The sequence below is a fragment of the Oncorhynchus masou genome, chromosome 31 (genome assembly GCF_036934945.1).
Source record: "Oncorhynchus masou masou isolate Uvic2021 chromosome 31, UVic_Omas_1.1, whole genome shotgun sequence".
NCBI classification, from domain to species: Eukaryota; Metazoa; Chordata; class Actinopteri; order Salmoniformes; family Salmonidae; genus Oncorhynchus; species Oncorhynchus masou.
The window spans coordinates 21,479,113-21,490,708 of NC_088242.1; the positions used below are offsets into that span (position 1 = coordinate 21,479,113).

Genomic DNA, 11,596 nt, shown 5'->3' on the forward strand with positions numbered 1-11,596 from the left:
TCATAACATCACTTTGTCAGGCAGACTCAACATCAAAACTCAAAAGAACCAACAATGACTCTTCCGCCACTCACACCACCCGGTCTGAGTCACACCAAACAAGGAGCATCACAAACACCGGGAATCTTCCTATTCGGTTGGTCAGCTTTCACATTTACTGCTACCCCAGTAATCACTCATTTTAATGGCGCCCTTTTCTTGAGAGCAAAACAATTCACGTCTATTGCCCTCATTCGTTTAGCACAGAGCACCTGCTCCCTCTGACCAGCAAAAACACAATCATCACAAGACCACTTCTGGTTCCCCTCACCGATTCCACAGCAGCTAACCGTTTTCACCCACCTTGAAACTACAAATGGATCAGCCAAAAGGCAAGGGTCCACTTTTTCCAAACACTTCACTCCTGTCAGACTCATCTTTATCCTGACCCATGTGTAGTCTTCCTGGCCTGAGCTTGCTTAGATAGGATTTTTTCTTTTATGGCACAGGTTGTAGTGCACATGCCTTGATCCACAGGGTCACTGGTTCAACCCCTGCTTCTGCAGTTGCCCCTCCAATTACATTGGTGGCAGCAGAATAATAATCCCTGGTTTCTGTTCTTTGTCAGAAGCATTCCCCTGGCTGCATAGGGGTTTTAATGTGTAGTACACCTCTGAGGAGGTACGTATGAAAATACTACCACAAATAGGTCTGGACAGTTATGGCACAGCGGGGTTGTGGATCCAGTTCTGAATGTCCAAACTCAAACACCCCTATTTGGCAAAAAGTATTATTGCGAGCCTTAACCAACTCTCTTCTAAAGGAGCCAATTCCAATCATGGGACCGATGGCATATACACTGTGCACAAAACATTAGGAACACCTGCTCTTTCCATGACAGACTGACCAAGTGAAAGCTATGATGCCAACTGTTACATCCACTTTAGGGTAGATCAAGGCTGCCCAACCCTCTTCCTGGAAATCTGTCATTGAGTTTCAGTCCAACCCTAATTTAGCATATCCGATTCAGCTGGTCAAGGTCTAGTTGAACAGCTAATTAGTAGAATCAGGTGTTTAGTTAGGGTTGGACTGAAAACCCACAGGACAGTAGATCTCCAGGAAGAGGGTTGGGCAGCCCTGGTGCAGATGTAGGGGAGGAGAGGTTAATGAAGGATTTTTAAGCTTTGAGACATGGATTGTGCCCCATTCAGAGGGTGAATGGGCAAGACAAAATATTAAGTGCCTTTGAACCGGGGTATTGTAGTAGGTGCCATGTGCACCGGTTTGAGTGTGTAAAGAACTACAGCACTGCAGGGTTTCCACACTCAACAGTTTCCTATCCATATCAAGAATGGTCCACCACCCAAAGGACATCCAGCCAACTTAATACAACTGTGAGAAGCATGGAATCAACATGGGCCAGCCTCCCTGTGGAACGCTTTCAACACCTTGTAGAGTCCATGCCTCAACAAATTGAGCCTGTTCTGAGGGCAAAACAGGGTGCAACTTAATATTAGGAAGGTGTTCCTAATGTTTTATACACTGTTTGTTGGTTTTTCTAAACAGTTCATACTCCATTGTAATCAAATACATTTTCAAACATTTAATGTTTAATAAAAATGGTCACTGACAAAATTAACTACAGGGAACATTTTTCTTCTTCAAGAATGCAAAAAGAAAAGCAGGAGATAGGTCCAAAATATGAAAAATACAGACAAAAGTGGGAGGGTGACAGCGGCAGGTTGTTCAGTCCTTCCTGAGAGGGACTGTCTCTTCTTTGATGCCATCCTTGGTGACGATGCAGATCCTGAGGGCATCCCCGGTGTACACATCTCTCTCAGCAGCAGAGATGAAGACATCTTTGACCAGCTGCACAGCCTTCTCCTGGCTCAGGGGCAGGTGCTGCACACCCTCCATGTTCTTGAATCCAATCTGATTGTAAATTAAGAATAAAGACAAAGACGATAAGGGGCTTTACAGACACCAAGAACTGGTTTGTTCCGAACCAATACAGTATCAATTAGGCCACTAGAATGCCTAGAGTTGCCTTGAAACCGCCAAATAATACATCACTTTTTCTTTTTTTCTTTTAAACACAAACATTCAAGTCATATTGTGCTGTTGGATTGCACTACAATTCATTGGACAGAGGTGCTTCAGGGGGAACAAAGCCCTTAAAAGAGAGTGATGCTGAACTTATGCCCCTTTGTTTCTTTACCTGGTTGTCAAGCAGAGGTTGCAGCATAGCACTCGCTGAGCCTCCAGCTTTGTATGTGTCTCTCTGATAGGATCCCACTGGGTCAAAACTATAAACAGCTCCTTTACCTGAAAAGCAAAAACAATCCAAATCAGTTAGGAGAGTAATACATATTGGACTGGAAGTGGATAAAAAAACTAAAAAATATGCAGTGAATAAATTAAATGGAAAATTAACCAAGCATTGTGATTATAGTAATAACAGAAAGAGCAGGAGACATACCCTCCTCATCCAAGCCACCGATGATGTTGTAAACGTAGTAGGGGAAGAATCTTCTACCGTACAGGATTGTTGACAGCATGGCTGCAATTGCTCCACTTGTCATGCACTTGTTGTTGGAGTGCTTGTACATCTACAAATATTTGTTTGAAAATGAAACATTTACAAATGCTAACTTAGAGTGTACAGCAGTATTCCATAACTTTCAGCTTAGCAAACTATTTTTAAAGTAACATTTATGAATGAAAGTGAAACAGTCTCAAGCCCAAGATGATCTCACCTTTAATCTTGCATCAATGATTTTAGTAAGAGTCAAGCAATCTCCATGGAATCCACTGCATCCTATGACAGTTGTATCTGTCCTGTGATAAATGAAAAACTGTATTAGTAACAGCATTTAGTGGTTGAATATAGATTTACATCCAATGTATTATGTTCACAAGCAGTATCCACCGCCATTTAAAATGATTTTGTTTTACCAAGACTGCATTTAGAAGTGTCATCTGTGTCAATACATAAGACATTGATGAGTCACTTAGGCTGTGTTTAGACAGGCAGCCCAATTATGATATTTTCCCCTCTAATTGCTAGTTTGACCAATCACAAACTATATTTTCACAGCAAGCTCTTTCAGAACTCATCTGATAGGTCAAAAGACCAATTTCTGAGAAATATTTGTGGAGGAAATGACTGCCTGTTTAAACGTAGAAATAGTGAGCCAGTTAGTGGAGTTAAACCACACCATCTGACAATGTGCCTTCGCTCATCCTTGGAAATACAGTAGTGTGTGTTTGACTTACAACTTGTAGCATTTTGGAGAGTCACGGCTGTGGATTGAATAGCCTTCACTCAAACGGGTGTCAGAGGCCACAATGGCAAAGTCTTCACCGGCAACAGCAAGCACAGTCCTGGAAGCACAAAAACCATGTTAAGACTTTGAGGCTCCCTGACAAAAAAGTTAGTTTTGGCAAAACATTCATCAGCTCCGTGACATAAGTAGCTAGCTATAAAGAAACTAGTCTAACTACTGTTATCGTCAGATACAAGCTAACGTATGCGAACTGAAATCGAAACTAAACATGTAGCTAGCGAAGTTTGTTATTCATGTAACTAGCTAAACGTGATCTCGATTAGTTAAGTGTTGGTTATTTGCTTCATGGGCACATTTAGTCAGACTAACTTATATTAAATCACTGTACGTTCTGACTGCACAACAGCATTAGCTAGTTCACGATAACTTGCTAAGATTTGCTAGTTGGACATTCATGCTTACCCTCCGTTAAAGGAATATGGAGAGAATCGGTGCTCTACTGGTCCAGTATAGTGATATTCCTTCATTTTCCCATTATCTCCATAAACTTGTGTCGCAAACATTGTGCCGGTTAACAAGGAAACGCAAAGCCTTCAGCTTCCCAAAGACAAGTGAGAAATATCGCTGTATCACTGCAATATGGCGAACGGATATGCTTCTTCTTCTCAACAACCTGCAAAACAAAAATGTGTCTTTCCTACCACCTTCTGGCTGGAGTCATGGGTAAATGCAACTCAACTGTCGACCAGAACATGGGTGTGAACTCAACATTCTTCTTCTTCTGTATATTGTTGTTCACACAATTTAGTGTGCGGCATGGAAACAGAATTCACAAAAAACTGAACAAACTAAAAAAAAACGACTCAACTACTACCCAGAAAAATCTAAATATAATTTAATCAAACAACTTTTCAGTTAAAAATAAAACAGAGCTGATCCCTACACAAGCTCAAGAGGAGCCTGGGACGGCAGGCTGTCTTCAGATGTAAAATCCTTAAGTCCCAAAATCTCTCCCTACCAATCTCTCCCTATCCCAGTCTGTTGTCCCTACTTGCTTCAAGATGTCCACCATTGTTCCTGTACCAAAGAAAGCAAACATAACGGAACTAAATGACTACTGCCTTGTAGCACTCACTTCTGTCATCATGAAGTGCTTGAGAGGCTAGTTAAATATCATATTACCTCTAACTTACCTGACACCTTAGACCAACTTCAATTTGCTTACCACTCCAATAGATCCACAGACAATGCAATCGCCATCGCACTGCACACTGCCCTATTCCATCGGGACAAGAGGAATAACAACATCAGAATGCTGTTCATTGATTATAGCTCAGTCTTCAACACCATAGTAACCTCCAAGCTCATCATTAAGCTCAGGGACCTGGGTTTGAACGCCACCTGTGCAACTGGGTGCTGGACTTCCTGATAGGACACCCCAAGTGGTGAAGGTAGGGAACAACACCTCCACTTTGTTGATCCTCAACACTGGGGCCCCATAAGGGTGCCTGCTCAGCCCCCTCCTGTACTCCCTGTTCACCCATGACTGCGTGGCCATGCACACCTCCAACTCAATCATCAAGTTTGCAGACGACACAACAGTAGTAGGTCTGATTACCAACAATGACGAGACAGCCTACAGGGAGGAAGTGAAGGCGCTGGCGGAGGGACGCCAGGAAAATAACCTCTCCCTCAACGACAACAAATTGAAGGAGCTGATCGTGGACTTCAGGAAACAACAGAGTGACCACGCCCCTATCCACATCGACAGGACCGCAGTGGAGAAGGTGGAAAGTTTCAAGTTCCTAGGCGTACACATCACTGACAATCTGAAATGGTCCACCCACACAGACAGTGTGGTGAAGAAGGCGCAACAGCGGCTGAAGAAATTCGGCTTGGCCCCGAAGACCCTCAGAAACTTTTACAGATGCACAATTGAGAGCATCCTGTCGGGCTGTATCATCGCCTGGTACGGCATCTGCACCACCTGCAACCACAGGGCTCTCCAGAGGGTGGTACACTGCCTGCCCTCCAGAACACCAACAGCACGTGATGTCACTGGAAGGCCAAAAAGATTATCAAGGACATCAACCACCTGAGCCCCAGCCCGCTATCATCCAGAAGGCGAGGTCAGTACAGAGGCATTGAAGCTGGGTCCGAGAGACTGAAAAACAGCTTCTATCTCAAGGCCATCAGACTGTTAAATACCCATCACTAGCCGGCTACCACGCGGCTACTAAACCCTGCACCTTAGAGGCTGCTGCCCCATATACAAAGACATGGAATCACTGGCTGCTTTAATAATGGAACACTAATCACTTTAATAATGATTACATACTGATTTACTCATCTAATACAGTGCCTTGCGAAAGTATTCGGCCCCCTTGAACTTTGCGACCTTTTGCCACATTTCAGGCTTCAAACATAAAGATATAAAACTGTATTTTTTTGTGAAGAATCAACAACAAGTGGGACACAATCATGAAGTGGAACGACATTTATTGGATATTTCAAACTTTTTTAACAAATCAAAAACTGAAAAATTGGACGTGCAAAATTATTCAGCCCCCTTAAGTTAATACTTTGTAGCGCCACCTTTTGCTGCAATTACAGCTGTAAGTCGCTTGGGGTATGTCTCTATCAGTTTTGCACATCGAGAGACTGAAATTTTTTCCCATTCCTCCTTGCAAAACAGCTCGAGCTCAGTGAGGTTGGATGGAGAGCATTTGTGAACAGCAGTTTTCAGTTCTTTCCACAGATTCTCGATTGGATTCAGGTCTGGACTTTGACTTGGCCATTCTAACACCTGGATATGTTTATTTTTGAACCATTCCATTGTAGATTTTGCTTTATTTTTTGGATCATTGTCTTGTTGGAAGACAAATCTCTGTCCCAGTCTCAGGTCTTTTGCAGACTCCATCATGTTTTCTTCCAGAATGGTCCTGTATTTGGCTCCATCCATCTTCCCATAAATTTTAACCATCTTCCCTGTCCCTGCTGAAGAAAAGCAGGCCCAAACCATGATGCTGCCACCACCATGTTTGACAGTGGGTATGGTGTGTTCAGGGTGATGAGCTGTGTGGCTTTTACGCCAAACAACGTTTTGCATTGTTGCCAAAAAGTTCAATTTTGGTTTCATCTGACCAGAGCACCTTCTTCCACATGTTTGGTGTGTCTCCCAGGTGGCTTGTGGCAAACTTTAAACGACACTTTTTATGGATATCTTTAAGAAATGGCTTTCTTCTTGCCACTCTTCCATAAAGGCCAGGTATGTGCAATATATGACTGATTGTTGCCCTATGGACAGAGTCTCCCACCTCAGCTGTAGATCTCTACAGTTCATCCAGAGTGATCATGGGCCTCTTGGCTGCATCTCTGATCAGTCTTCTCCTTGTATGAGCTGAAAGTTTAGAGGGACGGCCAGGTCTTGGTAGATTTGCAGTGGTCTGATACTCCTTCCATTTCAATATTATCGCTTGCACAGTGCTCATTGGGATGTTTAAAGCTTGGGAAATCTTTTTGTGTCCAAATCCGTCTTTAAACTTCTTCACAACAGTATCTCGGACCTGCCTGGTGTGTTCCTTGTTCTTCATGATGCTCTCTGCACTTTTAATGGACCTCTGAGACTATCACAGTGCAGGTGCATTTATACGGAGACTTGATTACACACAGGTGGATTGTATTTATCATCATTAGTAATTTAGGTCAACATTGGATCATTCAGAGATCCTCACTGAACTTCTGGAGAGAGTTTGCTGCACTGAGTGTAAAGGGGCTGAATAATTTTGCACGCCCAATTTTTCAGTTTTTGATTTGTTAAAAAAGTTTGAAATATCCAATAAATGTCGTTCCACTTCATGATTGTGTCCCACTTGTTGTTGATTCTTCACAAAAAAATACAGTTTTATAACTTTATGTTTGAAGCCTGAAATGTGGCAAAAGGTCGCAAAGTTCAAGGGGGCCGAATACTTTCGCAAGGCACTGTATGTATATAATGTATTCTTTTCTACTGTATTAAGTCAATGCCACTCTGACATTGCTCGTCCTAATATTTCTATATTTATTAATTCCATTGTTTTAGATTTTTGTATTGTTGTGAATTGTTAGATACTACTGCACTGTTGGAGCTAGGAACACAAGCATTTTGCGACACCCTCAATAACATCTGCTAAATATGTGTATGTGAACAATAACAATTTATTTTATTTTGACTGCCAGCAAACATTTCTTCAGGCTGTGGTCCATCTATTACCATATTTTCACAGCGTCACTTGTTTAAATCGCCTCCACATAGGAGATTCGATTGACCGCTCTAACTTTTGCCATCTCAATCTCCTTCACCCTTACAGGGCACTCCAGGAACTCATGATTCCCATCACAATTGAAACACTGTTGTCTTTCTGTGCATTGTTCTTCAGTATACTCCGTCCGTCTGCACACACTTGAAACATGGACAAATCCTTTACAATTTTTACATTGCAGTGGTTTGGGGACAAAAGCTCTTACAGCATATCTTACATAACCAAGCTTCACATGCATAGGTAAGTGCTCTTTGTCAAAAACCAACAGGATGACAGACTTTCCTATTTTTCTCCATTCACCCAGCAGGTGGCCCATTCGTCCTGACAGAGCTGGTGTAACTGAGTCAGGTTTGTAGGCCTCCTTGCTCTCACACACTTTTTCAGTTCTGCCCACAAATTTTCTATGGAATTGAGGTCAGGGCTTTGTGATGGCCACTCCAATACCTTGACTTTGTTGTTCTTCAGCCATTTTGCCACAACTTCGGAAGTATGCTTGGGGTCATTGTCCATTTGGAAGACCCATTTGCGACCAAGCTTTAACTTCCTGACTGATGTCTTGAGATGCTGCTTCAATATTTCCACATCATTTTCCGTCATCATGACGCTATCTATTTTGTGAAGTGCACCAGTCAATCCTGCAGCAAAGCACCCCCACAACATAATGCTACATGGTTAGCAGTAATTTGCGCAGCTCGGTCATGTTGTCAACAAGACTCTTTTCGGGCCTCCCGGGTAGCGCAGTGGTCTGTGCCACCAGAGATTCTGGGTTCGAGTCCAGGCTCTGTCGCAGCCGGCCGCGAATGGCCCAGCGTCGTCCGGGTTAGGGAAGGTTTGGCTCGGCAGCGGTATCCTTGTCTCATCACGCACTACTGACTCCTGTGGTGGGCCGGGTGCAGTGCACGCTGACCAGGTCACCAGGTGTACAGTGTTTCCTCTGACACATTGGTGCGGCTGGCTTCCGGGTTGGATGGGCATTGTGTCAAAAAGCAGTGTGGCTTGGTTGGGTTGTGTTTCGGAGGACGCATGGCTCTCGACCTTCGCCTCTGCCGAGTACATACGGGAGCTGCAGCGATGAGACAAGGCTGTAACTACTACCAATTGGATACCACGAAATTGGGGAGAAAAAAGGGGTAAAATAAAATAAAGAAAAACAAGGCTCTTTTCCATAAAATAAATGTGTACATTTTGAAACTAGTTTTAATTGGAAAGGCATGTTTATCAAAAGCAATCACTTGCTTGGGAAAACACAGAACCCTACTAATTACTAAATCAAATCAACTGTTATTTGTCACATGCGCCGAATACAACAACCTTACTGTGAAATGCTTACTTACAAGGCCTTTACCAACAATGCAGTTCAAGAAATAGAGTTAAGAAAATATTTAGTAAATAAACTAAAGTAAAAATGTTTAATAAAATCAAATTGTAACACAAGAAAATTTTAAAACAATAGCGAGGCTATAAACAGGGAGCACCGGTACCGAGTCAATATGCGGGGGTACAGGTTAGTTGAGGTAATTTGTAAAGTGACTATGCATAGATAATAAACAGCGAGTAGCAGCATGATAAAAAAACAAAGTGTCAATGTAAATAGTCGAGTTGACCACTTGATTAATTGTTTAGCAGTCTTATGGCTTGTGGGTAGAAGCTGGAAAGGAGCCTTTTGGTCCTCGAGTTTGGGCTCCGGTACCGCTTGCCATGCGTTAGCAGGGAGAACAGTCTATTACTTGGGTGACTGGAGTCTTTCACAATTTTTTGGGCCTTCCTCTGACAACTCATAGCATATAGGTCATGGATGTCAGGAAGGTAGGCCCCAGTGATGTACTGGGCCGTACGCACTACCCTCTGTAGTGCCTTACGGTCAGATGCCGAGCAGTTGCCATACCAGGTGGTGATGCAACCGGTCAGGATGCTCTCGATGGTGCACCTGTAGAACCTCATTAGGATCTGGGGACCCATGCCAAATCTTTTCAGTCTCCTGAAGGGGAAAATGTGTTGTCGTGCCCTCTTCACGACTGTTTTGGTGTGTTTGGACAATGATAGTTTGTTAGTGTTTTGGACACCATGGAGCTTGAAGCTCTCGACCTTCTCCACTTCAGCCCCGTCGGTGTTAATGGGGTCCTGTTCAGCGCTTCTTTTCCTGTAGCCCACAATCAGCTCTTTGTCTTGCTCACATTGAGGGAGAGGTTGTAGTCCTGGCTCCACACTTCCAGGTCTCTGACCTCCTCCCTATAGACTGTCTCATTGTTGTCAGTGATCAGGCTAAGCACTGTTGTGTCGTCAGCAAACTTAATGATTGTGTTGGAGTCGTGCTTGGCCACGCAGTCGTGGGTGAACAGGGAGTACAGGAGGGGACTAAGCACGCACCCCTGAGAGGCCCCAGTATTGATGATCAGCGTGGCAGATGTGTTGTTGCCAGTTGCAGAGGGACGTGTTTAGTCCCAGGGTTCTTAGCTTAGTGATGAGGTTTGTGGGTACTATGGTGTTGAACGCTGAGCTGTAGTCAATGAACAGCATTCTCACATTGGTGTTCCTTTTATCCAGGTGTGAAAGGGCAGTGTGGAGTGCAATTGAGATTGCATCATCTGTGTATCTGTTGGGGCGCTATGCGAATTGGAGTAGGTCTAGGGTTTCCAGCATGATGGCGTTGATGTGAGCCATGACCATCCTTTGTGACTTCCAACGAGTGCTACGGGTCGGTAATCATTTAGACAGGTTACCTTCGCTTTCTTGGGCACAGGGACTATGGTGGTCTTTTTGAAACATGTAGGTTTTACAGACTCGGTCAGGGAGAGGTTGAAAATGTCAGTGAAGACACTTGCCAGTTCTTCCGCGCATACTTTGAGTACATGTCCTGGTAATCGGTCTGGCCTCGCGGCTTTGTGAATGTTGACCTGGAGAGCGTAATCTCACAGTCGTCTGGAACAGCTGGTGCACTCATGCCTGCTTCAGTGTTGCTTGCCTCGAAGTGAGTACTAAAGGCATTTAGCTCGTCTGGTAGGCTCGCTTCACTGGGCAGCTCACAGCTGGGTTTCCCTTTGTATTCCTTAATAGTTTTCAAGCCACATCCAATGAGCGTCAGAGTCAATGTAGTAATTACGTCACTTTTGTTTTGAGCTGACTTTGCTGTTGGACAGACACCAAGAAGGCAGCCCGGTTCCAAATGGAATACATCAACACGCCTACACGGGCGCTGGGCTAGATTAATCAACACCCTCATAGGCCGTCATTGATCAACACAAGTGGATGTATGGAAAGCAAACAGCTAATTGGGAAGATTTGTTGCCATATTTGTTGCCACTCAAGACTGTTTTGCATAGCTGCTTGGGCTGCGGTGTCGTTGGCCGTGTTTGAGATCATCAAAACCATGATGTATCTTGGGTTAATTGTGACTGACTGACTGATCTACAAATAATATTGAGTAGTTATTTATGATGCAAGGTGATTTGCAAATGAGTCAGTCTTGCCTTGCCTTTAGTCATCTACATAGAATGTGCCCTTTCTGTTTCTGGGCTCGTTTGAATGGTTAGGCAAAAGCAACCGACTGTAGATGAAAGTTGAAGAGTGAAGTCGGGGGAGGTGTATTTACGACAGCCAAAAGTTGGACACTGATATGGTTTTCCAACAGCAAGGCTCAGTGCAACATGGCAGTGTTGCCATTGTTTATAATAGTTGTTCTTTATAATGTCAAAATAAACATGTATCCAAGCCCCATATCATATACTCACAAACTGAAAATATATGTGTGTATATTGTACAAACAATTGGTGAGAGAGCCTCACATCACATTCATTTGTACATATCCACTGTATACATGTACTGAGACAAAGTTGTTTATTGTTTCAGTTACCTCTTTGGTCACATTTGCGTGAGTCAAACAAAAACACCCTATTGATTTGTTGACAATTGAACCTCCCACAATGCTGGTGATGGCTGCAGGATGAAGTTGGTGAAGAGCAACTGAAGAAACCTGCAGTTGACTTGAAGGCGCAAGACGGAAATGTTTTATCCCCATAATGCAACACAATT

General features: G+C 43.5%; 1 protein-coding gene across 1 annotated transcript; it reads right to left on the bottom strand.

The window, feature by feature from the left end:
* Positions 1-1,567: 1,567 nt before the first annotated feature.
* LOC135523573 (proteasome subunit beta type-1) lies at positions 1,568-3,922 on the bottom strand. The gene is made up of 6 exons (XM_064950341.1): positions 3,729-3,922; positions 3,256-3,363; positions 2,736-2,817; positions 2,459-2,588; positions 2,198-2,304; positions 1,568-1,911 (listed from the first exon to the last, which is right to left on the bottom strand). The coding sequence occupies exons 1-6, from the start codon at positions 3,827-3,829 to the stop codon at positions 1,726-1,728; spliced, it is 714 nt and encodes a 237-aa protein (XP_064806413.1). The 5' UTR covers positions 3,830-3,922; the 3' UTR covers positions 1,568-1,725.
* Between the last annotated feature and the right edge of the window lie 7,674 nt (positions 3,923-11,596).